At 43.1% G+C, this 25033-nt stretch overlaps 1 gene segment (V, D, J or C); it reads left to right on the forward strand.

Moving 5' to 3' along the window:
* The first annotated feature begins 2563 nt into the window (after positions 1–2563).
* On the forward strand, positions 2564–25033 carry LOC110481632 (Ig mu chain C region-like). The segment is given in 5 exon segments: positions 2564–2618; positions 18715–19008; positions 21224–21541; positions 22743–23075; positions 24543–25033. Coding segments are annotated over 5 exon segments (1401 nt in total).

Raw genomic sequence — 25033 nt, forward strand, 5'->3', positions numbered from 1 at the left:
AGCCCAAAAATGAATGTATTCCCCCAAAAAGTGGGCGTGTCCCCCCAAAAATCACAGTATCCCCCCAAAAATGGACGTGTCCCCCAAAAAATCGCAGTATCTCCCCAAAATTGCCGTATTTCCCAAAAAATTATTGTATTTCCCAAAAAATTACCATATACTCCACAAAAATTACCGTATACCACCCAAAAATGAAAGTATTGCCCCAAAAAGTGGGCGTGTCCCCCCAAAAAATTACCGTATTCCCCCCCAAAAATCCCAGGATCTCCCCAAAAGTTACCGTATTTCCCAAAAAATCACAGTATCTCCCCAAAATTGCTGTATTTCCCAAAAAATTACCGTATACTCCACAAAAATTACCGTATACCGCCCAAAAATGAAAGTATTGCCCCAAAAATGGACGTGTCCCCCAAAAAATCACAGTATCTCCCCAAAATTGCCGTATTTCCCAAAAAATTACCGTATACTCCACAAAAATTACCGTATACCGCCCAAAAATGAAAGTATTCCCCCAAAAAGTGGGCGCGTCCCCCAAAATCAACGCGCCTGCCCCAAAGTGGGCGTGTCCCCCCAAAAAAGTGGGCGTGTCCCCCCAAAAGTGGGCGTGTCCCCCCGCAAAGCGCGCCGTCCGCCGCCGATAAAAGCCGGGGTGCGGCGCCACCGCCGGCACCGATGGCGGCCATGGCCCCCGAGCGCGGCGCCGGCGCCGTCCTGGCCCTGCTGGCCCTGCTGGCCGTGCCCGGTGCGCCCCGCCCTCCCTCCCCTCCATAAGCCCCTCCCCCTCCTCATTACCATCTCATTAATATTCATCTCCCTCGTTCCCGCAGGGCTCCGGGCGGCCGTGACCCTGCTGGAGTCCGGGGGGGACCTCCAGCCCCCCGGCGGGTCCCTGCGCCTCCTGTGCCGGGCGGGCGCCGGCGCGGCGCCGGCGGCGCTGGTGTGGGTGCGGCAGCGCGCCGGCGCCGGGCTGGAGGCGCTGGGCGGCGCCGGGAGGTTCACGGTGAAGGTCGGTGGTGGTGGAGGGCGAGGAGGAGGTTGGGCGGTGTTGGAAGGGGAACGGCTGGAGGACGGCGATTCCGGCGTTTATTTCTGCGGCGCTCACGGCGGCGCCGGGCGGGGCGCGGCGGTGGCGGGAAACCGGGGGGGGGGGGGTTGGTCGCGGTTGGGTTGGGTTGGGTTGGGTGGAAGAGGAAGAGGGGGTTGGGTTGGTCACGGTTGGGTTGGGGTGGTCATGGTTGGGTTGGGTTGGGTTGGGTTGGGTGGAAGAGGAAGAGGGGGTTGGGTTGGTCACGGTTGGGTTGGGTTGAGTTGGGTTGGGTGGAAGAGGAAGAGGGGGTTGGGTTGGTCACGGTTGAGTTGGGTTGGGTTGGGTGGAAGAGGAAGACGGGGTTGGGTTGGTCACGGTTGGGTTGGGTTGGGTGGAAGAGGAAGAGGGGGTTGGGTTGGTCACGGTTGGGTTGGGCTGGTCGCGGTTGGGTTGGGTTGGGTTGGGTTGGGTGGAAGAGGAAGAGGGGGTTGGGTTGGTCACGGTTGGGTTGGGTTGAGTTGGGTTGGGTGGAAGAGGAAGAGGGGGTTGGGTTGGTCACGGTTGGGTTGGGTTGGGTGGAAGAGGAAGACGGGGTTGGGTTGGTCACGGTTGGGTTGGGTGGAAGAGGAAGATGGGGTTGGGTTGGTCACGCTTGAGTTGGGTTGGTCATGGTTGGGTTGGGTTGGGTTGGGTTGGGTTGGGTGGAAGAGGAAGAGGGGGTTGGGTTGGTCACGGTTGAGTTGGGTTGGGTGGAAGAGGAAGAGGGGGTTGGGTTGGTCACGGTTGAGTTGGGTTGGTCATGGTTGGGTTGGTCACAGTTGGGTTGGGTTGGGTTGGGTTGGGTTGGGTGGAAGAGGAAGAGGGGGTTCGGTTGGTCACGGTTGGGTTGGGTGGAAGAGGAAGATGGGGTTGGGTTGGTCACGGTTGAGTTGGGTTGGTCATGGTTGGGTTGGGTTGGTCATGGTTGGGTTGGTCACAGTTGGGTTGGGTTGGGTTGGGTTGGGTTGGGTGGAAGAGGAAGAGGGGGTTGGGTTGGTCACGGTTGGGTTGAGTACATCATGGTTGAGTTGAGTTGGGTTGGGTGGAAGACGAAGTGGAAGATGAAGAGGTTGGGTTGGTCATGGTTGGGTTGAGTTGGGTTGGGTTGGTCATGGTTGACTGGAAGAGGAAGAGGAAGAGGAAGAGGAAGAGGAAGAGGAAGAGGAAGAGGAAGAGGAAGAGGAAGAGGAAGAGGAAGAGGAAGAGGAAGAAAAGGACAAAGACGAAGACAAAGAGGGGGTTGGGTTGGTCACGGTTGAGTTGGGTTGAGTTAGAAGAGGAAGAGAAGGTTGGTCATGGTTGGCTTGGCTTGGGTTGGGTTGGAGAAGGTCCAAAAGTTGGGTTGGGTTGGGTCGGTCATGGTTGACTGGAAGAGGAAGATGAAGACAAAGAGGAAGATGAAGACGGAGCTCGATTGAGTTGGGTTGGTCATGGTTGGGTTGGGTTAAGACCCTTCCATTGACCTTGGGGATCTTCCATTGACCTTGAGACCCTTCCATGAAGCCCAAGACCCTCGGGACGGACGTTGGCGCCTTTCGGCCGATTTCAGCTGGTTTTGACCAATTTTGGCACTTTTTGGCCATTTTTTGTCTTTTTTGGGTCAATTTTGTCACTTTTTGGACAATTTTGGGGTTTTTTTGCCAATTTTTGTCTCTTTTTGGCCATTTTTTGTCACTTTTTGGCCAACTTTGCCTCTTTTCACCATCCCCCCCAAATTTTGCCTCTTTTTGGCTGTTTTCACCCCAAACTGCCTCCTTTTCCCCATTTCTGCCTCAAAAATAACCCAAAATTCCGAATTTCCACATTTTTGTACACAAAAAAGCACAAAAAAGGCTCAAATTTCCCCAAATTTTCCATTTCCTCCATTTCCTCCCCATTTTCCCTTTTCCTGGTGAAATCCCCCCAAAAAAGTCACAAAAATCCCATTTTTGTTCACAAAAAGCACAAAAATCACATTTTTCTCACACAAAAACACAAAATCACTTCTATTTCCCCAAATTTTTCAAATTCCCCTGATTTCCCCCCATTTTTTCCCTTTTCCCAGTGAATTCCACCCAAAAAAGTTCTCAAAAATCACATTTTTGGTACAAAAACCCGGTTTCATTGCCACATTTTCTCCCCTTTTCCCCCTATTCTTTTAATTTTCCCATTTTTTCCCTTTCCCCCCAAAAAAATCTCAATTTTCCCCCATTTCACCCCCAAAAAATCTCTATTTTCCCTAATTTTCCCATTTCCCCCCAAATTTTCCCCACTTTTACCCATTTTCCCCCAATTTTCACTCATTTCCCCCAATTTTTCATATTTTTCCAATTTTCCCCCATTTCCCCCTTTTTCCTCCAAAATCCCTCCAATTTTTCCCATTTTTCCCATTTTCCCCCAAAAAAATTCCCCATTTTTTCCCCATTTCCCATTTTCCCCCTATTTTTTCCTATTTTCCCCATTTTCCCTCCCATTTCCCCAATTTTCCTATTTTTTCCAATTTTTTCCTTTTTTTTTTCCGATTTTCCCCATCCCCCATTTTTCCCATTTTCCCTGATTTTCCCCCAATTTTTCCCTATTTTTTCCCATGTTCCCCCATTTTTCTCCCTATTTCCCCATTTTCCCCCAATTTTTCACCATTTTTCCTAGTTTTCCCCATTTTCCCACAATTTTTCCCAATTTATTCCTATTTTTCCCCATTCTCCCCCTTTTTTCCCATTTTCCCCATTTTCCCTCAATTTTCCCCCCATTTTCCCCAATTTTTCTCCATTTTTTCCCATTTTCACCCAATTTTCCCCATTTTCTCCCATTTTTCCCATTTTCCCCCATTTTTACCCATTTCCCCCCATTTTTCCCAATTTATTCCTATTTTCCCCATTCCCCCACAATTTTCCCCCATTTTTTTCCATTTTACCCCATTTTTTACCCATTTCCCCCATTTTTACCCATTTCCGCCCAAGTTTTCCCCATTTTCCCCATATTTTTCCCAATTTATTCCCATTTTTCCCCATTTTTTCCCATTTCCCCCAATTTTCCCCATTTCCCCCCAATTTTTCCCATTTTTCCCCAATTTCCCCCACTTTTTCCCCAATTTCCCCCATTTCTCTCCCATTTTCCCCATTTCCCCCATTTTTACCCATTTTCCCCCATTTTTCCCAATTTATTTCTATTTTCCCCATTCCCCCACAATTTTTCCAGATTTTCTCCCATTATTCCCCATTTTCCCCCATTTTTCCCCATATTTTTCCCAATTTTTTCCCATTTTTCCCCATTTCCCCCCCATTTCTCCCATTATTCCCCATTTTTCCCCATTTTTTCCCATTTTTCCCCATTTCCCCCCATTTTCCCCATTTTTTCCCCATTTCCCCCCATTTTCCCAATTTTTTCTTCATTTTCCCCCCATTTCCCCCATTTTTCCCCAATTTCCCCCACTTTTTCCCATTTTTCCCATTTTCCCCCATTTCCCCCCATTTTTACCCATTTTCCCCCATTTTTCCCCATATTTTCCCCATTTTTTCCCATTTTTTCCCATTTCCCCCCCATTTCCCCCATTTTTCCCATTTTTCCCCATTTTTTCCCACTTTTTCCCATTTTTTCCCATTTCCCCCCATTTTCCCCATTTTTTCCCCATTTCCCCCCATTTTTCCAATTTTTTCTCCATTTTCCCCATTTTTTCCCCATTTCCCCCCATTTTTCCCATTTTTTCCCCATTTTCCCCAATTTCCCCCACTTTTTCCCATTTTTCCCCATTTTCCCCCATTTTTCCCCAATTTCCCCCACTTTTTCCCATTTTTCCCCATTTTCCCCCATCATTCCCCCCCTCCCCTCCCCCACCTCCCTTTTTGACCAATTTCCCCTTTTCTGGCCCCAAATCGGGGCCGGTTTTTGGGCGCCGCCGTTTCACCGTGGCAGCGGCGCCGCCGCCGGCGCTGCTGCTCCCGGGGGCGCGCGCGGCCCCAAAAACCCCAAAGCCCCAAAATCCCCCAATTTCACCCCAAAATCCCCTTTTTCCCAAATCCGGGCGTTTTTAACCCAAATCCCCCCTTTAACCCCCAACCCCCCCCAGATTTTCCCATTTTTTTGGCTTTTTTCCCCCAAAAATCTCAATTTTTCCTATTTTTTCCCCATTTTTTCCCCATTTTTCCCCTTTTCCCCAAAAATATCTCGATTTTTTTCCAATATTCCCCATTTTTCCCCAAATCCACCGAATTTTCCCCATTTTTCCCCTTTTCCCCAAAAAATCTCGATTTTTTTCCAATATTCCCCATTTTTCCCCAAATCCACCGAATTTTCCCCATTTTTCCTCTTTCCCCCCCAAAAAAAATCTCATTTTTTTCCAATTTTCCCCATTTTTCCCCAAATTCCACCGAATTTCCCCCATTTTTCCCCTTTCCTCCCCAAAATCTCAAATTTTTCCATTTTTTCCCATTTTTCCCAAATCCCACCAAATTTTCCCCATTTTTCCCCTTTTCCTCCAAAAAATCTCGAAGTTTTCAATTTTTTTCCAATTTTTCCCCAAATCCCACCAAAATTTTTCCCTTTTCCCCAAAAAAATCTCAAAATTTTTAATTTTTCCCCATTTTCCCCCAAAACCTCAAATTTTCCAATTTTTTCCAATTTCCCCCCAATTTTCCCCTTTCCCCCCCCAAAAAAAATCTCAAAATTTTCCCATTTTTTCCCATTTTCCACCCAAAAATCTCATTTTTTCCATTTTTCCCATTTCCTCCCTTTTCCCCCAAAATCTCAATTTCCCCCCATTCTTCCCCATTTTTTCCCCATTTTCCCCTTTTTTCCCCTTTTTTCCCTTTTTTTCCCATTTTTCCCATTTTTTCCCCATTTTTCCCCATTTTTTCAATTTTTCCCATTTTTCCCTTTTTTCTCATTTTTTCCCTTTTTTTCCCATTTTTCCTTTTTTCCCTTTTTTCCCTTTTTTTCCCTTTTTTTCCTTTTTTCCCCATTTTTCCCCCATTTTCCCCCATTTTTTCAATTTTTCCCATTTTTCCCTTTTTTCTCATTTTTTCCCATTTTCCCCAATTTCCCCCCAATCCCAATTCCATTTTCCCATTTTCCGGTGAAATCCACCCAAAAAAAAACAAGTCACAAAAATCGCACCAAAATTGTTCAATTCCCACATTTTCCTTTTTTTCCCCCCAAAAAAACCCAAAAAATAAAAATAACAACAACAAAAAAACCAACAACCCCGACCCCCACAAAAAATCCCAAATTCCAAAAAAAACTCCACAAAAACCCCCAAAATTTCCACAAAAAAACCCGAAAAAATTCAAAATAACAAAAAATCCCCCAAATCCCCCAAAATTCCCCCCCAAAAACCCCAAAAATTACAAAAAATCCCCAAATTCCCTCAAAAACCAACAAAAAACCCCAAAACCACAAAAACCCCCCAAATCCCCAAAATGCCCGAAAATCCCCAAAACCGCCCCTGAAAAATCAATTTTTTTTCTTTTTTTGCCCCATTTTCCCGGGTTTTTTCCCCCACATTTTCTCGGGATTTTTTTCCCGGGTTTTTCCCCATTTCCCCAGTTTTTTTCCCGTTTTTTTTCCCGCGGTTTTTTTTCCATTTTCCCGGGTTTTTCTCGGGTTTTTCCCTGTTTTTTTCCCGGGTTTTCCCGGGTTTTTTTCCCGCGTTTTTTTTTTCCATTTTCCCGGGTTTTTCCCGTTTTTTTTCCCGGTTTTTTTCCCGGGTTTTTTCTCCACATTTTCTCGGGATTTTTTCCTCGGTTTTTTTCCCCCCGTTATTTTTCCATTTTCTCGGGATTTTTTCCCCGCGTTTTCCCCATTTTTCCGGTTTTTTCCCATTTTCCTGTCCCGTGGGGATTTTCCCGGTTTTCCCGGGTTTCTTTCCCGGTTTTTTTCCCGGTTTCGGGGTTTTGGCGCGGTTTTGTCCCGTTTTTCCCCGTTTTTTCCCGTTTTTTTTCCCGGTTTTTCCCGGCCGGGTTTTGTCCCGTTTTTCCCCGTTTCTGTCCCGTTTTTGTCCCAGTTTTGTCCCGGTTTTTCCCCGTTTTTTCCCGTTTTTTCCCCATTTTCCCGGCCGGGTTTTGTCCCGTTTTGTCCCTTTTTTTCCCGGCCGGGTTTTGTCCCGGTTTTGTCCCGTTTTGTCCCGTTTTTTCCCGTTTTTTCCCCGTTTTCCCGGCCGGGTTTTGGCGCGGTTTTGTCCCGGTTTTTCCCGTTTTTTCCCGGCCCGGGTTTTGTCCCGGTTTTGTCCCGGTTTTTTCCCGTTTTCCCCCGTTTTTTCCCCGTTTTCCCGCCCGGTTTTGTCCCGTTTTCCCGGCCGGGTTTTGGCGCGGTTTTGTCCCGGTTTTTTCCCGTTTTTTCCCGTTTTGTCCCGGTTTTTCCCGCCCGGTTTTGTCCCGGTTTTTCCCCGTTTTTCCCCCGTTTTTTCCCCATTTTCCCGGCCGGTTTTTGTCCCGGTTTTATCCCGGTTTTCCCCGGTTTTATCCCGTTTTTATCCCGTTTTATCCCGTTTCCCCGCCCGGTTTTGGCGCGGTTTATCCCGGTTTTATCCCGTTTTTCCCGCCCGATTTTATCCCGGTTTTATCCCGTTTTTATCCCGGTTTTATCCCGTTTTTTCCCGCCCGATTTTGGCCCGGTTTTGGCGCGGTTTTGTCCCGGTTTTGGCGCGGGTTCCCGCCCGGTTTTATCCCGTTTTTATCCCGGTTTTATCCCGGTTTTATCCCGTTTTTTCCCGCCCGATTTTGTCCCGGTTTTGTCCCGGTTTTGGCGCGGGTTCCCGCCCGGCCCCGCCCGCCGTGGGTCGCTATTGACGCCTGGGGCGGCGGCACCGCGGTCACCGTGGCCACAGGTGAGTCCCAGCCCCAAAATCGCCCCTTTTCACCCCAAAATCATCCCCAATTCCCGCTTCCCACCCCAAATTCCCATTTCCCGCCCCCAAATTATCCCAAATTCCCACTTTCCCCCCCAAAATCGCGATTTTCCCCCCCAAAATCGCGATTTTCCCCCCCAAAATCGCGATTTTTCACCCCGAAATTCCGATTTTTTGCCCCGAAATTATCCCAAATTCCGACTTTTTATCCCAAAATCGCGATTTTTCACCCTGAAATTCCGATTTTTCGCCCCGAAATTATCCCAAATTCCGACTTTTTATCCCAAAATCGCGATTTTTCACCCCAAAATTCCCATTTTTCACCCCAAAATCATCCCAAAATTCCCCTTTTCCGCCTCGAAATTCCGACTTTTTAACCCCGAAATTCCGATTTTTCGCCCCGAAATTATCCCAAATTCCGACTTTTTATCCCAAAATCGCGATTTTTCACCCCAAAATCATCCCAAAATTCCCCTTTTCCGCCTCAAAATTCCGACTTTTTAACCCCGAAATTCCGATTTTTCGCCCCGAAATTATCCCAAATTCCGATTTTTCACCTCAAAATTCCGATTGTTTTTACCCCAAAATCGCGACTTTTTCACCCCGAAATTCCCATTTTTCACCCCAAAATTCTGATTTTTTTTTCCCCACCGAAAATTCCGACTTTTCATCCCAAAATTCCGATTTTTTCACTCCAAAATCCCGACTTTTCACCCCGAAATCCAAATTTTTCACCCCCAAATTATCCCAAATTCCGACTTTTCACCCCAAAATTCCCATTTTCCACCCCGAAATTCAATTTTTTTCATCCCCCAAAATTCCCCCAAATTCAGACTTTTTTTTTGCCCAAAAATTTCTGATTTTTTTCACCCCAAAATCGCGATTTTCACCCCAAAATTGTGATTTTTTTTTACCCCAAAAATCGCGATTTTTAACCCCAAAATTCTGACTTTTCCCCCCAAAATTTCATTTTTTTTTACCCGAAAATTCCGGTTTTAACCCCAAAAATCGCGATTTTTTTACCCCAAAATTTTGATTCTTTTTTCCCCCAAAATGTTGATTTTTTTACCCCAAAATTGAAATTTTTAACCCCAAAATCCCCCGAATTCACCCCAAAATTCGCCTCCCCCCCCCCCAAAACCCCCCGGGAGCGTTTGGCGGGAAAATGGGGGGGGGGGGGAATTTGGCGGGAAAATCGGGGGGGTTTGGCGGGAAAATCGGGGGGGTTTGGCGGGAAATTTTTGGGGGTTTTTTTTAAGGACAAAAATTTGAATTTTTAGGGGCAAAAACTTGAATTTTTTAGGTGAAAAATTCGAATTTTTAGGGACAAAAATTTGAATTTTTAGAGATAAAAAATTTGATTTTTAAAGGATAAAAAATTTGATTTTTTAGGGACAAAATTTTGAATTTTTTGGGTGAAAAATTCGAATTTTTAGGGGCAAAAATTTGAATTTTTTAGGTGAAAAATTCGAATATTTCGGGACAAAAAATTTGAAATTTTAGGGACAAAAAATTCTAATTTTTAGGGGCAACATTTTGAAATTTTAGGGATAAAATTTTGAATTTTTGAGGTGACAAAAATCGAATTTTTTAGGTTCAAAAATTCGCCTTTTTAAGGGTAAAAATCGGATTTTTTTAGGTGAAAAATTCGGATTTTTAGGGTTGAAAAATTGGATTTTTTGTGGCGGAATTTTTCATTTTTAGGGCGAAAAATTCGGATTTTAGGGCGAAAAATGTGAGGATTTTTCGTTTAAAATTCAACATTTAAAAATCATTAAAAACCCAATTAAAAATTGATTTAAAATCCAATTAATGTGATTAAAACGTGATTAAAAATTGATTAAATCAAATTAAAGTCGATTAAAAACTCAATTAAAAATCGGATTAAAACCTAATTAAAGCTAATTAAAAACAAATTAATATTTGATTAAAATTTGATTAAAATTCAATTAAAATTTAATTGAAAATCGATTAAAAATCAAATTAAATAAATAAAAATAGAATTAAAACCTAATTAAAGCTCAATTAAAACTCAAATTAAAATCGATTAAAAGTTGATGAAAATTAATAAAATTTTGATTAAAAATCGATTAAAATAGATTAAAAATCAATTTAAAATCGATTAAAATCAATTAAAAATCAGAGAAAAAATTTGACTAAAACCCAATTAAAAATCAAATTAAAATCGATTAAAATTTGATGAAAATTAATAAAATTTTGATTAAAAATCGATTAAAATCGATTAAAAATCAATTTAAAATCAATTAAAAATCAATTAAAAATCAGAGAAAAATTTTGATTAAAACCCAATTAAAAATCAAATTAAAATCGATTAAAATTTGATGAAAATTAATAAAATTTTGATTTAAAATGCATTAAAAATTGATTAAAAATCAATTTTAAGTCAATTAAAACCCAATTAAAAATCAGATTAAAAATCAGATTAAAACCCAATTAAAATTCAAATTAAAACCGATTAAATTGGGATTAAAAATGGATTAAAAATTGAATTTTTTCCACCCAAAATTTCGCTGCGGAACCGAAACCACGGAGGCCCCAAAAAGGGGAAATTTTGCCCCAAAAATGTTCTGAAAACAACAAAAAAAGGGGAAATTGGGGCTTTTTGGGGGAAATTCCCAATTTTGGCGAAAACAACACCTGGGGGAGGAAAACGGGGCAAAAAATCGAATTTTTGGGTGAAAAAATGAAGATTTTTGGTCAAAAATTAAGGATTTTAGAGGGGAAAAATAGGAATTTTTCAGGTAGAAAAAATCGGATTTTTTTAGAGGAAGAAAATTGAATTTTTTTGGGGAAATTTGGGTTAAAATTGAGGATTTTTGGGTCAAAAATTTGGGGTTTTTTAGGGGGGGAAATTGCATTTTTTGGGGAACTTTTGGGTTTAAAAATGAGAATTTTGGGTCAAAACATTCGAGGTTTTAGAGGGAAAAAATTGAATTTTTTGGGTTTTAAAATGATAAATTTTGGGTCAAAATTTGGCTTTTTTGGGGGGGAAAAATTTAAGTTTTGGAGGAGCTTTTGGGTTTAAAAATGAGAATTTTGGGCCAAATTTTTGGGTTTTTTTAGGGGGGAAAAATCGAATTTTCGGGCAGAAAAATTCGGGTTTTGGAGGAAAAATTTTGAATATTTTTTGGGGGAATTTTAATCGATTTTAATTGGTTTTAATTTGGGTTTTAATTGATTTTTAATGGAATAATTTGGGGTGTTTATGGGAATTAATTCGGTTTTAATTGGTTTAGTTGGGTTTCTATTAGAATTAATTTCGTTTTAATTGGTTTTAATTGGTTTTAATTGGTTTATTGAGAGAATTAATTCGGTTTTAATTGGTTTTAATTGGTTTAAATCAGAATTAATTAATTTTAATCGGTTGTAATTAGTTTATTAAGAGAATGAATTCAATTTTAACGGCTTTTAATTGGTTTTAATCAGAATTAATTAATTTTTAATCGGTTTTAATTGGTTTAAATCAGAATTAATTAATTTTTAATCGGTTTTAATTGCTTTTTAAAGATAATTCGCTTTTAGTTCGTTTTAATTGGTTTTAATCAGAATTAATTCGGTTTTAAGTGGTTTTAATTGGGTTCTAATATAATTAATTTTGTTTTAATTGGCTTTAATCTGAATTAATTTTGTTTTAATTGGTTTAAATTTGTTTTAATTGGTTTTTATCGGAATCAATTCAGTTTTAATTGGCTTTAATTGGGTTTTAAGAAAATTAATTCAGTTTTAATTACTTGAATTAGTTTTAATTGGGTTTTATCGGAATTAATTCAGTTTTAATTGGGTTTTAAGAGAATTCATTTAATTTTAATTCGTTTTAATTTGTTTTTAAAGGAATTCGGTTTTAATTGGTTTTTAAAGTCATTAATTTCATTTTAATTGGTATTTATCGAATTAATTGAGTTTTAATCGGCTTTAATTGGTTTTGAAGAGAATTAATTTCGTTTTAATTGGTTTTTATCAGAATTTATTTAGTTTTAATTGGTTTTTAAAGGAATTAATTGGTTTTAATTGATTTTTATCGAAATTAATTCCGTTTTAATAGGTTTTAATTGGTTATTAAGGAAATTTATTCCGTTTAATTCCGCTTTAATTGCTTTTAATTGGTTTTAATTGATTTTTAAGGGAATTAATTCAGTTTTAATTGGCTTTAATTAGTATTTATCGGGATTAATTCAGTTTTAATTGTTTTTTAAAGAATTAATTTCGTTTTAATCGGTTTTAATTGGCTTTAAGGGAATTAATTCACTTTTAATCAGTTTTAATTGTTTTTTACAATAATTAATTCAGTTTTAACTGGTTTTAATTTGTTTTAATCAGTTTTAATTGTTTTTTACAATAATTAATTCGGTTTTAATTGGTTTTAATTGGTTTTTAAGGGAGTTCATTCAGGTTTTAATTGGTTTTAATCGGTTTTTAAGGGAATTAATTTCATTTTAATTGGATTAATTCGTTTTTAAGGATTTAATGCAGTTTTAATTGGATTAATTGGTTTTTAAGGGAATTAATTTAATTTTAATTAGTTTTTAAGGGAGTTAATTCAATTTTAATTGGTTTTAATCAGTTTTAATCGGTTTTTACGATAATTAATTCAGTTTTAACTGGTTTTAATTGGTTTTAAGGGAATGAATTCACTTTTAATCAGTTTTAATTGGTTTTTACAATAATTAATTCAGTTTTAATTGATTTTAATTGGTTTTTAAGGGAACTAGTTAAGTTTGAATTGGCTTTAATGGGTTTTAATTGGTTTTCATAAGAATTAATTCCATTTTAATCGCTTTTTACGGGAGTTAATTAACGTTTAATTGGTTTTAATTGGCTTTAATTGGTTTCTAAGGGAGTTCATTAAGGTTTAATCAGCTTTAATTGGTTTTTAAGGGAGTTAATTAAGGTTTAATTGGTTTTAATCAGCTTTAATTGGTTTTTAAGATCATTAATTTCGTTTTAATTGGTTTTAATTGGCTTTAATTGGTTTTTAAGATAATTAATTCAGGTTTAATTTGCTTTAATTTGCTTTAATTGGTTTTTAAGAGAATTAATTCAGTTTTAATTGGTTTTAATTGGCTTTAATTTGTTTTTAAGATAATTAATTCAGTTTTAATTGGTTTTAATCCGTTTCAATCGGTTTTTAAGGGAGTTCATTAAGGTTTAATTGGTATTAATTGGCTTTAATTGGTTTTTAAGATAATTAATTCAGTTTTAATTGGTTTTAATTGGCTTTAATTGGTTTTTAAGGGAGTTCATTCAGGTTTAATTGGTATTAATTGGCTTTAATTGGTTTTTAAGATAATTAATTCAGGTTTAATTGGTTTTAATTGGCTTTAATTGGTTTTTAAGGGAGTTCATTCAGGTTTAATTGGCTTTAATTTGCTTTAATTCGTTTTTAAGAGAATTAATTCAGGTTTAATTGGTTTTAATTGGATTTAATTGGTTTTTAAGGCTGCTCCATACTGGGTTTTACTGGTTTTTACTGGTCCAGATTGGTTTTTATTGGTCCGGACTGGTTTTTACTGGTTTTTACTGGTTTTTAGTGGATTTTACTGGTCCGGACTGGTTTTTACTGGTCCAGACTGTTTTTTACTGGTTTTTAGTGGGTTTTACTGGTTTTTAGTGGGTTTTACTGGTTTTTACTGGTCCATACTGGTTTTTACTGGTCCATACTGGTTTTTACTGGTCCAGACTGTTTTTTACTGGTTTTTACTGGTTTTTACTGGTTTTTAGTGGGTTTTACTGGTTTTTAGTGGGTTTTACTGGTCCATACTGGTTTTTACTGGTCCGGACTGGTTTTTACTGGGTTTTATTGGTCCGTACTGGTTTTTACTGGTTTATACTGGTCCGGACTGGTTTTTACTGTTTTTTTACTGGTTTTTACTGGTCTGGACTGGTTTTTAGTGGTCTGTACTGGTTTTTACTGGGTTTTATTGGTCCGTACTGGTTTTTACTGGTTTTTACTGGTCCGGACTGGTTTTTACTGGTTTATACTGTTTTTTTACTGGTCTGGACTGGTTTTTACTGTTTTTTACTGGTTTTTACTGGTCCAGACGGGTTTGTACCGGTCCATACTGGTCTATACTGGTTTATACTGGTTTTTACTCATCTGGACTGGTTTCTACTGCTCCATACTGGTCTGGACTGGTTTTACTGGTTTTTACTGGTCCATACTGGTCTGGACTGGTTTGTACTGGTCCGTACTGGTCTATACTGGTCTATACTGGTCAAGCTGGGGTGGCTGGGGGTGCCGGGACTGGTCCGTACTGGTTTATACTGGTCTGTACTGGTTTATACTGGTCCATACTGGTTTATACTGGTCAAGCTGGGGTGGCTACAGGTGCCAGTACTGGTTTGGACTGGTCCGTACTGGTCCGTACTGGTCTGTACTGGTTTATACTGGTCTGGACTGGTCTGTACTGGTTGAGCTGGGGGTCCTGGGGCTGCCGGTACTGGTCTGTACTGGTCTGGACTGGTTTGGACTGGTCTGGACTGGTTTGGACTGGTCTGGACTGGTCTATACTGGTTTATACTGGTCAAGCTGGGGGTCCTGGGGCTGCCGGTACTGGTCCATACTGGTTTGTACTGGTTTGTACTGGTCTGGACTGGTCAAGCTGGGGTGCCTGAGGGTGCCGGTACTGGTCTGGACCGGTCCGTACTGGTTTATACTGGTCTGTACTGGTTTGTATGGGTCCATACTGGTTTATACTGGTCAAGCTGGGGTGGCTACAGGTGCCGGTACTGCTTTGGACCGGTCTGTACTGGTCTGTACTGGTCTGTACTGGTTTATACTGGTCTGTACTGGTTGAGCTGGGGGTCCTGGGACTGCCGGTACTGGTCTGTACTGGTCTGGACTGGTCCGTACTGGTCTGGACTGGTTTGTACTGGTCTATACCGGTTTAGACTGGTCTGTACTGGTCGAGCTGGGGCAGCTCTGGGTGCCGGTACTGGTCTGTACTGGTTTATACTGGTCTGTACTGGTTTATACTGGTCTGTACTGGTTTATACTGGTCCATTCTGGTTTATACTGGTCAAGCTGGGGTGGCTACAGGTGCCGGTACTGGTCCATACTGGTCTGTACTGGTCTGTACTGGTTTATACTGGTCTGTACTGGTCTGGACTGGTCCGTACTGGTCTGGACCGGTCCGTACTGGTCTGTACTGGTTTATACTGGTCTGTACTGGTTGAGCTGGGGGTCCTGGGGCTGCCGGTACTGGTCTGAACTGGTTTGGACTGGTCTGGACTGGTCTATACTGGTTTATACTGGTCAAGCTGGGGTGGCTGAGGGTGCCGGTACTGGTTTGTACTGGTTTGTACTGGTTTGTATGGGTCCATACTGGTTTTTACTGGTCAAGCTGGGGTGGCTGAGGGTGCCACGACTGGTCCGAACTGGTTTCTACTGGTTTATACTGGTCTGGACTGGTTTGGACTGGTCTGTACTGGTCCATACTGGTCGAGCTGGGGTGGCTGAGGGTGCCGGTACTGGTCTGGACTGGTCTGGACTGGTTTGGACTGGTTTGGACTGGTTTGGACTGGTTTGGACTGGTTTGGACTGGTCTGAACTGGTTTATACTGGTCAAGCTGGGGTGGCTGAGGGTGCCGGGACTGGTCCAAACTGGTTTCTACTGGTTTATACTGGTCTGGACTGGTTTGGACTGGTCTGTACTGGTCCATACTGGTCGAGCTGGGGTGGCTGGGGGTGCTGGGACTGGTCCGAACTGGTTTCTACTGGTTTATACTGGTCTGGACTGGTTTGGACTGGTTTGGACAGGTTTGGACAGGTTTGGACTGGTTTTTACTGGTCCATACTGGTCAAGCTGGGGTGGCTGAGGGAGCTGGGACTGGTCCGAACTGGTTTGGACTGGTCTGGACTGGGACCAGAACCCCAAAATCGGCAAAATTTGGGGGAAAATTGGGAATTTTCACCCCAAATTTGGGAATTTGGACCAAAAATTGGGAATTTCCACCCCAAAATTGGGAATTTCCACCAAAAATGGGATTTTTGACCAAAAATTGGGAATTTGCACCGAAAGTTGGGATTTTTGACCCCAAAAATGAGAATTTCCATCAAAAATTGGGATTTTTGACCAAAAATTAGGAATTTCTAACCAAAAATAGGGAATTTCCACCAAAAATTGGGATTTTTGACCCCAAAAATGGGAATTTTAACAAAAACTTGAGATTTTTGTCCAAAAATTGGGAATTTTCCATCAAAAATGGGATTTTTGACCAAAAATTGGGAATTTCCACCAAAAGTTGGGATTTTTGACCCCAAAAATGAGAATTTCCATCAAAAATTGGGATTTTTGACCAAAAATTAGGAATTTCTAACCAAAAATAGGGAATTTCCACCAAAAATTGGGATTTTTGACCCCAAAAATGGGAATTTTAACAAAAAATAGAGATTTTGTCCAAAAAATGGGAATTTCCACCAAAAATTGTGAATTTTGACCCCAAAATTGGGAATTTTCCACAAAGAATTTGGGGATTTCCACCCAAAATTCGGAATTTCCACCAAAAATTGGGAATTTTCACCCCAAAATTCGGAATTTCCACCAAAAATGAGATTTTGACCAAATATTGGGAATTTCTCACCAAAAATTGGAAGTTTTGACCTAAAAATGGGAATTTTAACCAAAAATTGGGATTTTTGACCCCAAAAATGGGAATTTGATCCAAAATTTGGGAATTTGATCCAAAATTTGGGAATTTTCCACCCAAAAATGGGAAGTTGGCCACAATTTTGGAATTTTCCCCAAAATTCAGGGACTTTGATGCCAAAAAAGGGAATTTGGACCAAAAAATTTGATTTTTCACCAAAAAGGGATTTTTCCACCCAAAAAAAAGGGAATTTTGAGCAAGATTTGGGAATTTTTTTGTGCTGAAGTTTTGTGGAATTTTTTCCTGAATTTTGGCGGGAAATTTTTGCAGCTTTCTGGTGGAATTTTTGTGGATTTTGGGTGGAATTTTCATGGAATTTTTTCTGAATTTCCACCAGAATTTTCGTGAGATTTTCAGGGAATTTTTGCGGAATTTTTGTGGAATTTCCACCAACTTTTTGCAGAATTTCCCCAGCAATTTTTGTCACATTTTGGGCAAATTTTGCGAATTTTTGGGTGGATTTTTCGCTGAATTTTGGTGGAATTTTGGAGGAATTTTAGAGGAATTTTTGCTGAATTTCCACCGGAATTTTCATGAGATTTTAATGGAATTTTAGTGGGATTTTTTGCTAAATTTTGGCTGGAATTTTTGCAGACTTTTGATGGGATTTTCATGGAATTTTTTGTGGATTTTTGGTGGGATTTCCGTGGATTTTTAGTGGAATTTTTGCTAAATTTTGGCAGAATTTTCGTGGAATTTTGGAGGGATTTTCTTGGAATTTTAGTGGAATTTTTTGCCAAATTTTGACTGGAATTTTCGCAGATTTTTGGTGGGATTTTCGCAGGGATTTTCATGGAATTTTCCAGGGGAATTTTTGTGACATTTTCATGGAATTTTCGTGACATTTTCATGGAATTTTCGTGGATTTTTGGTGGGATTTTTATGAGATTTTCATTGAATTTTCCAGGGGAATTTTCGTGGATTTTTGGTGGGATTTTTGGAGGAATTTTCATGGAATTTTTGATGAACATTCCAAGGGAATTTTTATGAGATTTTCATTGAATTTTTGCAGAATTTTCGTGGATTTTTGCTGGGATTTTTCGAGGGATTTTCATGGAATTTTCGATGAATATTCCAACTGAATTTTGGTGAGATTCTCATGGAATATTTCACGGAATTTTCCTGGAATTCCCACCAAATTTTCGCAGAATTCCCCCGGCAATTTTTGCCGCATTCTGGCGCAAATTCCTCCATAATTTGACAGAATTTCCGCCAAATTTCGGCCAAAATTTCGCATTTTTGGACGGAATTTTCACGTTTTTTGATGGAATTTTCGCGTTTTTTCACAGAATTTTCCCAATTTTAACGGAATTTGGGATTTTTTCGCCCCGCAGCCGCCGCCCGCGCGCCAGACCTGTTCCCGCTGTCGCCGTGCGGCGCCGCCGCCTCGCCCGCCTCCGTGGGCTGCCAAAATTCCATCCAATTCCCGCCAAATTTCCACGGAATTTTGGTGAAATTTTCATGGAATTTTCGTGGATTTTTGGTGGAATTTTTGCTAAATTTTGGCTGGAATTTTCACGGATTTTTTGATGGAATTTTCTTGGAATTTTAGCGGAATTTTCGCAAAAATTTGACTGGCATTTTTGAAGATTTTTGGTGGGATTTTTGCAGGGATTTTCATGGAATTTTCCAGGGGAATTTTCGTGACATTTTCATGGAATTTTCGTGGATTTTTGGTGGGATTTTCATGGATTTTTGGTGGGATTTTTCAAGGGATTTTCATGGAATTTTCCAGGGGAATTTTCGTGAATTTTTGGTGGGATTTTTTGAGGGATTTTAATGGAATTTTCGGTGAACATTCCAAGGGAATTTTTATGAGATTTTCATTGAATTTTTGCAGAATTTTCGTGGATTTTTGCTGGGATTTTTCGAGGGATTTTCATGGAATTTTCGATGAATATTCCACCGGAATTTTTGTGAGATTTTCATGGAACTTTCGCGGAATTTTCCTGGAATTCCCACCAAATTTTCGCAGTATTCCCCCGGCAATTTTTGCCGCATTCTGGGCAAATTCCTCCATAATTTGACGGAATTTCCGCCAAATTTCGGCCAAAATTTCGCATTTTTGGACGGAATTTTCACGTTTTTGCGTGGAATTTTCGCGTTTTTTCACGGAATTTTCCCAATTTTTAACGGAATTTCGGGATTTTTCGCCCCGCAGCCGCCGCCCGTGCGCCGGACCTGTTCCCGCTGTCGCCGTGCGGCGCCGCCGCCTCGCCGTCCTCCGTGGGCTGCGTGGCCGTCGGATTCTTCCCGCCGCCGCTGGAGCTGGCCTGGAGCGACGCCGGCAACGGGAGCGCCGCCGGCGCCGCCTTCCCGGCCGTGCCGCGCTCCGGAACCTTCCTGGCGGCGTCGCGCCTGGGGCTGCAGCCGGAGGACGGAAAATCCCGGGCGCCGTTCCGCTGCCGCGCCCGCCACGGCCGCAGCAACCGCAGCGTCCAGGTTGCCAAGCCAGGTGAGGGGAAACGGCCCCAAAATGGCCCCAAAAATGGTCCCAAAATGGCCCCAAAAATACACCAAATAACCGCAAAAATGTTCTTAGAAATGGCCCAAAAGTGGCCCCAAAATGGCCCCAAAATGGCCCCAAAAATACACCAAATAACCGCAAAAATGTTCTTAGAAACGGCCCAAAAGTGGCCCCAAAAATGGGTCAAATATGATAAAAAATGGTCCCAAAAAATGGCCCGAATAGCCCAAAAATGGCCCCAAAAATGGCCCAAGAATGGCCCAAGAATGGCCCAAAAAATGGCCCAAATATGATAAAAAATGGTACCAAAAAATGCCCCAAATATCCCAAAAAATGGCCCAAAAATGGCCCCAAGTATGATAAAAAATGGTCCCAAAAAATGGCCCAAAAATGGCCCCAAAAAAAGACCAAATATGACAAAACATGGTCCCAAAAAATGGCCCAAAAATGGCCCCAAAAAGGCCCCAAAAATGGCCCAAATATGATAAAAAATGGTCCCAAAAAATGGCCGGAATAGCACAAAAAATGGCCCAAAATTGGCCCCAAAAATGGCCCCAAAAATGGCCCCAAAAATACACCAAATAACCGCAAAAATGTTCTTAGAAACGACCCAAAAATGGCCCCAAAATGGCCCCAAAAATGGGCCAAATATGATAAAAAATGGTCCTAAAAAATGGCCCAAATAGCCTAAAAAAGAGTCCAAAAATGGCCCCAAAAATAGCCCAAATATGATAAAATATGGTCCAAATAATGGCCTGAATGTCACCAAAAAATGGCCCAAAAATGGCCCAAATATGATAAAAAATGGTCCCAAAAAATGGCCAAAAAATGGCCCCAAAAATAGACCAAATATGGCAAAACATGGTCCCAAAAAATGGCCCAAAAATGGCCCCGAAAAGGCCCCAAAAATGGGCCAAATATGATAAAAAACGGTCCCAAAAAATGATAAAATATCCAAAAAAATGGCCCAAAAAATGGCCCCAAAAATGGCCCAAATATGATAAAAAATGGTCCCAAAAAATGGCCCAAAAATGGCCCCAAAAATGGCCCGAATATGACAAAAAATGGTCCCAAAAAATGGCCCAAATAGCCCAAAAATTGGACCCAAAAATGTCCCGAATATCCCCAAAAATGTCCTAAAATGCCCCAAAAAATATTCCAAATAACATCCCAAATATGGCAAAAAATGTCCCAAAAAATGTCCTGAATATCCAAGTAATATCCAAAAACCCAATTTTTCCCCCCAAATTTTCCCATTTCCCCCCAAATTTTCCCATTTTCTCCCCGAATCCAAAATTTCCCCCCAAATTTTCACATTTTCATCCCAAAAATCCAAATTTCCCCCCAAATTTCCCCATTTTTTCCAAAAATCTGAATTTCCCCCCAAATTTCCGCCATTTTCTCCCCAAATCCAAATTTCCTCCCCAAATTTCCAAAATTGCCCCCCAAATTTCCCCATTTTCTCCCCACATTTTCCCATTTGCCCCCAAATTTTCACATTTCCCCAAAAATTTTCCCATTTTCCCTCCAAATTTTCACATTTCCAACTAATTTTCCCATTTTTCCCCCCAAATTTCCGCCATTTTCCCCCCAATAATCCAAATTTCCCCTCCAAATTTCCGCCATTTTCTCCCCAAATTTTCCTATATTTCCCCCAAATTTCCGCCATTTTCCCCCCAAATTTTCCTATATTTCCTCCAAATTTCCGCCATTTTCCCCCCAATAATCCAAATTTTCCCTCCAAATTTCCGCCATTTTCCCCCCAAGAATCCAAATTTCCGCCATTTCCCCCCAATAATCCAAATTTTCCCTCCAAATTTCCGCCATTTTCTCCCCAAATTTTCCTATATTTCCCTCAAATTTCCGCCATTTTCCCCCCAATAATCCAAATTTCCCCCAAATTTCCGCCATTTTCCCCCCAAATTTTCCAAATTTCCCCTCCAAATTTCCGCCATTTTCCCCCCAATAATCCAAATTTCCCTCCAAATTTCCACCATTTTCCCCCCAATAATCCAAATTTTCCCTCCAAATTTCCGCCATTTTCCCCCCAAATTTTCCTATATTTCCCCCAAATTTCCGCCATTTTCCCCCCAATAATCCAAATTTCCCCTCCAAATTTCCGTCATTTTCCCCCCAAATTCCCCCGCCATTAAAAAATCCCAATTTTCCCGATTTTCCCCCAAAAAATCCTCGATTTCCCCAGGTCCCGGCACGCCGCCGCCGCCGCCGGAGCTGTCGCTTCGTCCGCCGTCCCGCCACGACTTCCGGGGCCCTTCCCGCAACTCCACCCTCCTGTGCCAAATCCGCGGCCGCCGCCTCGGCGCCGACGCCATCCGCTGGTTCCGCGACGGCGCCCCGGTGAGCGCCGGCGTCGCCGCCGAGCCGGCCCGGACATCCGGCGGCGTCGCGGTGGCCGGCAGCCGCCTGGAGGTGACGGAAGCCGAGTGGGAGAGCGGCGCCGTCTTCTCCTGCCAGGCCGGCGACGAGATGAGGAACACCAGCAAGACGTTGGAGTGCGGCTGTGAGTGGTTTCGGGGGGAAGAACGGACGGGTTTGGGGCTCGGGCGGCGTTTCGGGGCGGGATTCCGGTGGGAGTGGGGGGGGAAAGTGGGGTTGGGTTGGGTTGGTTGAGTTCATTGAGTTGGGTTGGGTTGAGGTGAGTTGGGTTGAGTTGAGTTCATTGAGTTGAGTTGGGTTGAGGTGAGTTGGGTTGAGTTCATTGAGTTGAGTTGGGTTGGGTTGAGTTGGGTTGAGTCGAGTTCATTGAGTTGGGTTGAGTTGGATTGACTTCATTGAGTTGGGTTGGGTTGAGTTGGGTTGAGTCGAGTTCATTGAGTTGGGTTGAGTTGGATTGACTTCATTGAGTTGGGTTGGGTTGAGTTGGGTTGAGTCGAGTTCATTGAGTTGGGTTGAGTTGGATTGACTTCATTGAGTTGGGTTGGGTTGAGTTGGGTTGTGTTGAGTTCATTGAGTTGAGTTGGGTTGGGTTGAGGTGGGTTGGGTTGAGTTCATTGAGTTGGGTTGGGTTGGATTGACTTCATTGAGTTGGGTTGGGTTGAGTTGGGTTGAGTCGAGTTCATTGAGTTGGGTTGAGTTGGATTGGGTTGGGTTGGGTTGAGTTAATTGAGTTGGGTTGGGTTGGATGAGTTCGGTTCGGTTGAGATGGGTTGGGTTGGTTTGGATCACCAATGATCATTTTGGCCGAAAACCACCCAAAAAACCACCAAGATTCTTCCAGTTGACCAATCCCAACAAAAACGATAATTTTGGGTGGAAAAGACCCCAAAACAACTCCGAAAACTCTTCCAGTTGACCGCTCATGGTGGAAACCACCCAAAACGACCATGGAGACTCTTCCATTTGACCAATCCCAAGATGAATTATAATTTTGGGTCAAAACAACCCAAAATCATCACCAAGACTCTTCCAGCTGACCAATCCCAACACAAATTCTAATTTTGGCTTAAAACCACCCAAAAAAACCCCAAAAACTCTTCCAGTTGACCGCTCATGGTGGACACCACCCAAAACCACCATGGAGACTCTTCCAGTTGACCAATGCCCAACCCCAACGCCCGTTCTGGGTCAAAACCACCCAAAATCATCACCAAGATTCTTCCAGTTGACCAATCCCAACAAAAACGATAATTTTGGGTGGAAAAGACCCCAAAACCCCCCGAAAACTCTTCCGGCTGACCCCCCCCAAACCTCTCCCCTCCCAGATGACCAACCCCTGCCCGACGGCGACATCCGGGTGGAGGCGCTGCCGCCGCCCTTCGCCGAGCTCTTCCACGACCGCGCGGCGCGGCTCCGGTGCCGCGTGACCAACCTGCCGGCGGCCGCCGAGGGCCTGGAGGTGACGTGGCTGAAGGAGGACGGCGAGGCCCTGGCCACCGAAACCTCGGCGCCGGCGCCGGGGCCCGACGGGCTCCTGGCGGCCGAGGGCGTGGCCCGGGTGGGCGCCGAGCTCTGGGAGTCCGGCCGGGCCTTCACGTGCCGCGTGGCGCACCCGGAGCTGCTCTTCCCCAAGGAGGTGACGCTGAGGAAGAGCTTGGGTGAGTGGGGTTGGGTTGGGTTGGGTTGGGTTGGGTTGGGTTCATTGAGTTGGGTTGAGTTGGGTTGGGTTGAGGTGGGTTGAGTTGAGTTCATTGAGTTGGGTTGAGTTGGGTTGGGTTGAGGTGGGTTGAGTTGAGTTCATTGAGTTGGGTTGAATTGGGTTGAGTTGATTTGGGTTGGGTTGAGTTGGGTTGGGTTGGATGAGTTGGGTTGGGTTGGATGAGTTGGGTTGGGTTGGGTTGGTTGGGTTGGTTGGGTTGGGTGGGGTTGAGTTGAGTTGAGTTGGGTTGAGTTCATTGGGTTGAGTTCATTGGGTTGAGTTGGGTTGAGTTGACTTGGGTTGGGTTGGGTTGAGTTGGATTGGGTTGGATGAGTTGGGTTGGGTTCATTGAGTTGAGTTGGGTTGGATTGGATTGGATTGGATTGGGTTGGGTTGGTTGGGTTCAGTTGAGTTGGGTTGAGTTCATTGGGTTGAGTTTGGTTGAGTTGGGTTGAGTTGACTTGGGTTGGTTGGGTTGGGTTGGTTGGGTTGGCTTGAGTTCAATTGAAATTCCAGAATTTCAAGCCAAAACCCTCAAGAACCCCTAAAATTCCCCCAAAAAAACACCAAATAACCCCAAAACTGCCATAAATTCCCTCTAAACACCCCAAAATTCCCCAAAAAAATCCAGAATCTCCTCAAAATCCCCAAAATTCTCCCCAAATTTCTCCCCAAAACCCCAAATTTCTCCCCAAACCCCCCAAATTCCCCAAATTTCACCCCAAAAGATTTTCCAGTGACCTCCCCCTCGCCACCCTCGCTCTACCTGCCCCAAAACCCCCAAAAATCCCCCCAAAAATCCCCAATAAATCCCCCCCAAAAAACTCCAAACCCCCCAAAACCCCAAAACCCCCAAACCTCACCCCAAAAATCCCTTTTTTTTCAGTGACCTCCCCCTCACCGCCCTCCCTCTACCAGTCCCAAAACCCCCATAAATCCCCCCAAAAATCCCCCAAAACCCCCAAAATCCCCCAAAAAACCCCATAAATTTCCCCAACAACCCCATAAATTCTCCTAAAACCCCTAAAATTTCCCCAAAACCCCTAAAATTCTACCCAAAACCCCCCTAAAATTCGACCCAAAAAAACCCCTAAAATTTGACCCAAAACCCCCTAAAATTTCCCCAAAAACCCTAAAATTCGACCCAAAAAAACCCCTAAAATTCCACCCACAAAACCCCTAAAATTCGACCCAAGAAAACCCCTAAAATTCGACCCAAAAAACCCTAAAATTTCCCCAAAACCCCTAAAATTCCACCCACAAAACCCCTAAAATTCAACCCAAAACACCCCAAAACCCTTCCCAAAAACCCAACACCACGCCCCAAAACCCCCGAAATTTCACCCCAAACCCCCCAAAAACCCCCAAAACCCCCCAAAAACCCCAAAACCCCCAAACCTCACCCCAAAAATCCCTTTTTTTCCAGTGACCTCCCCCTCGCCGCCCTCCCTCTACCTCCTCCCTCCGCCGCCGGAGCAGCTCCGCGCCGGCGCCTGGGCCACGCTCACCTGCCTGGCGCTGGACTTCAACCCCCCGGAGATCCTCGTCCGGTGGCTCCAGGACGGCCGAGCCCTTCCACCGGAGCTCGCCGTCACCTCCCCGCCCCGGCCGCAACCCGGCACCGGCCGCGGGCCCGTCTACGGCGCCGTCAGCACGCTGACCGTGCCGGCGCGCGCCTGGGACGCCGGCGCCGTCTTCACCTGCCTGGTGGGCCACGAGAAGCTGCCGCTGCGGCTGGCGCAGAAATCGCTGGACAGGGCCGCCGGTAAACCCGCCCACGTCAACGTCTCGCTGATCCTCAGCGATTCCCTCAGCGGATGTTACTGAAAATCCCGTTTTTTACCCCCAAAAAATGCACTTTGGCGGAGAGAAATAAAGGTTTTGCAGAAAAAACGGCGCCTTTCGGCCGAAAAACGA

This window comes from Lonchura striata, chromosome 39 (assembly GCF_046129695.1).
Source record: "Lonchura striata isolate bLonStr1 chromosome 39, bLonStr1.mat, whole genome shotgun sequence".
Taxonomy (NCBI): Eukaryota; Metazoa; Chordata; class Aves; order Passeriformes; family Estrildidae; genus Lonchura; species Lonchura striata.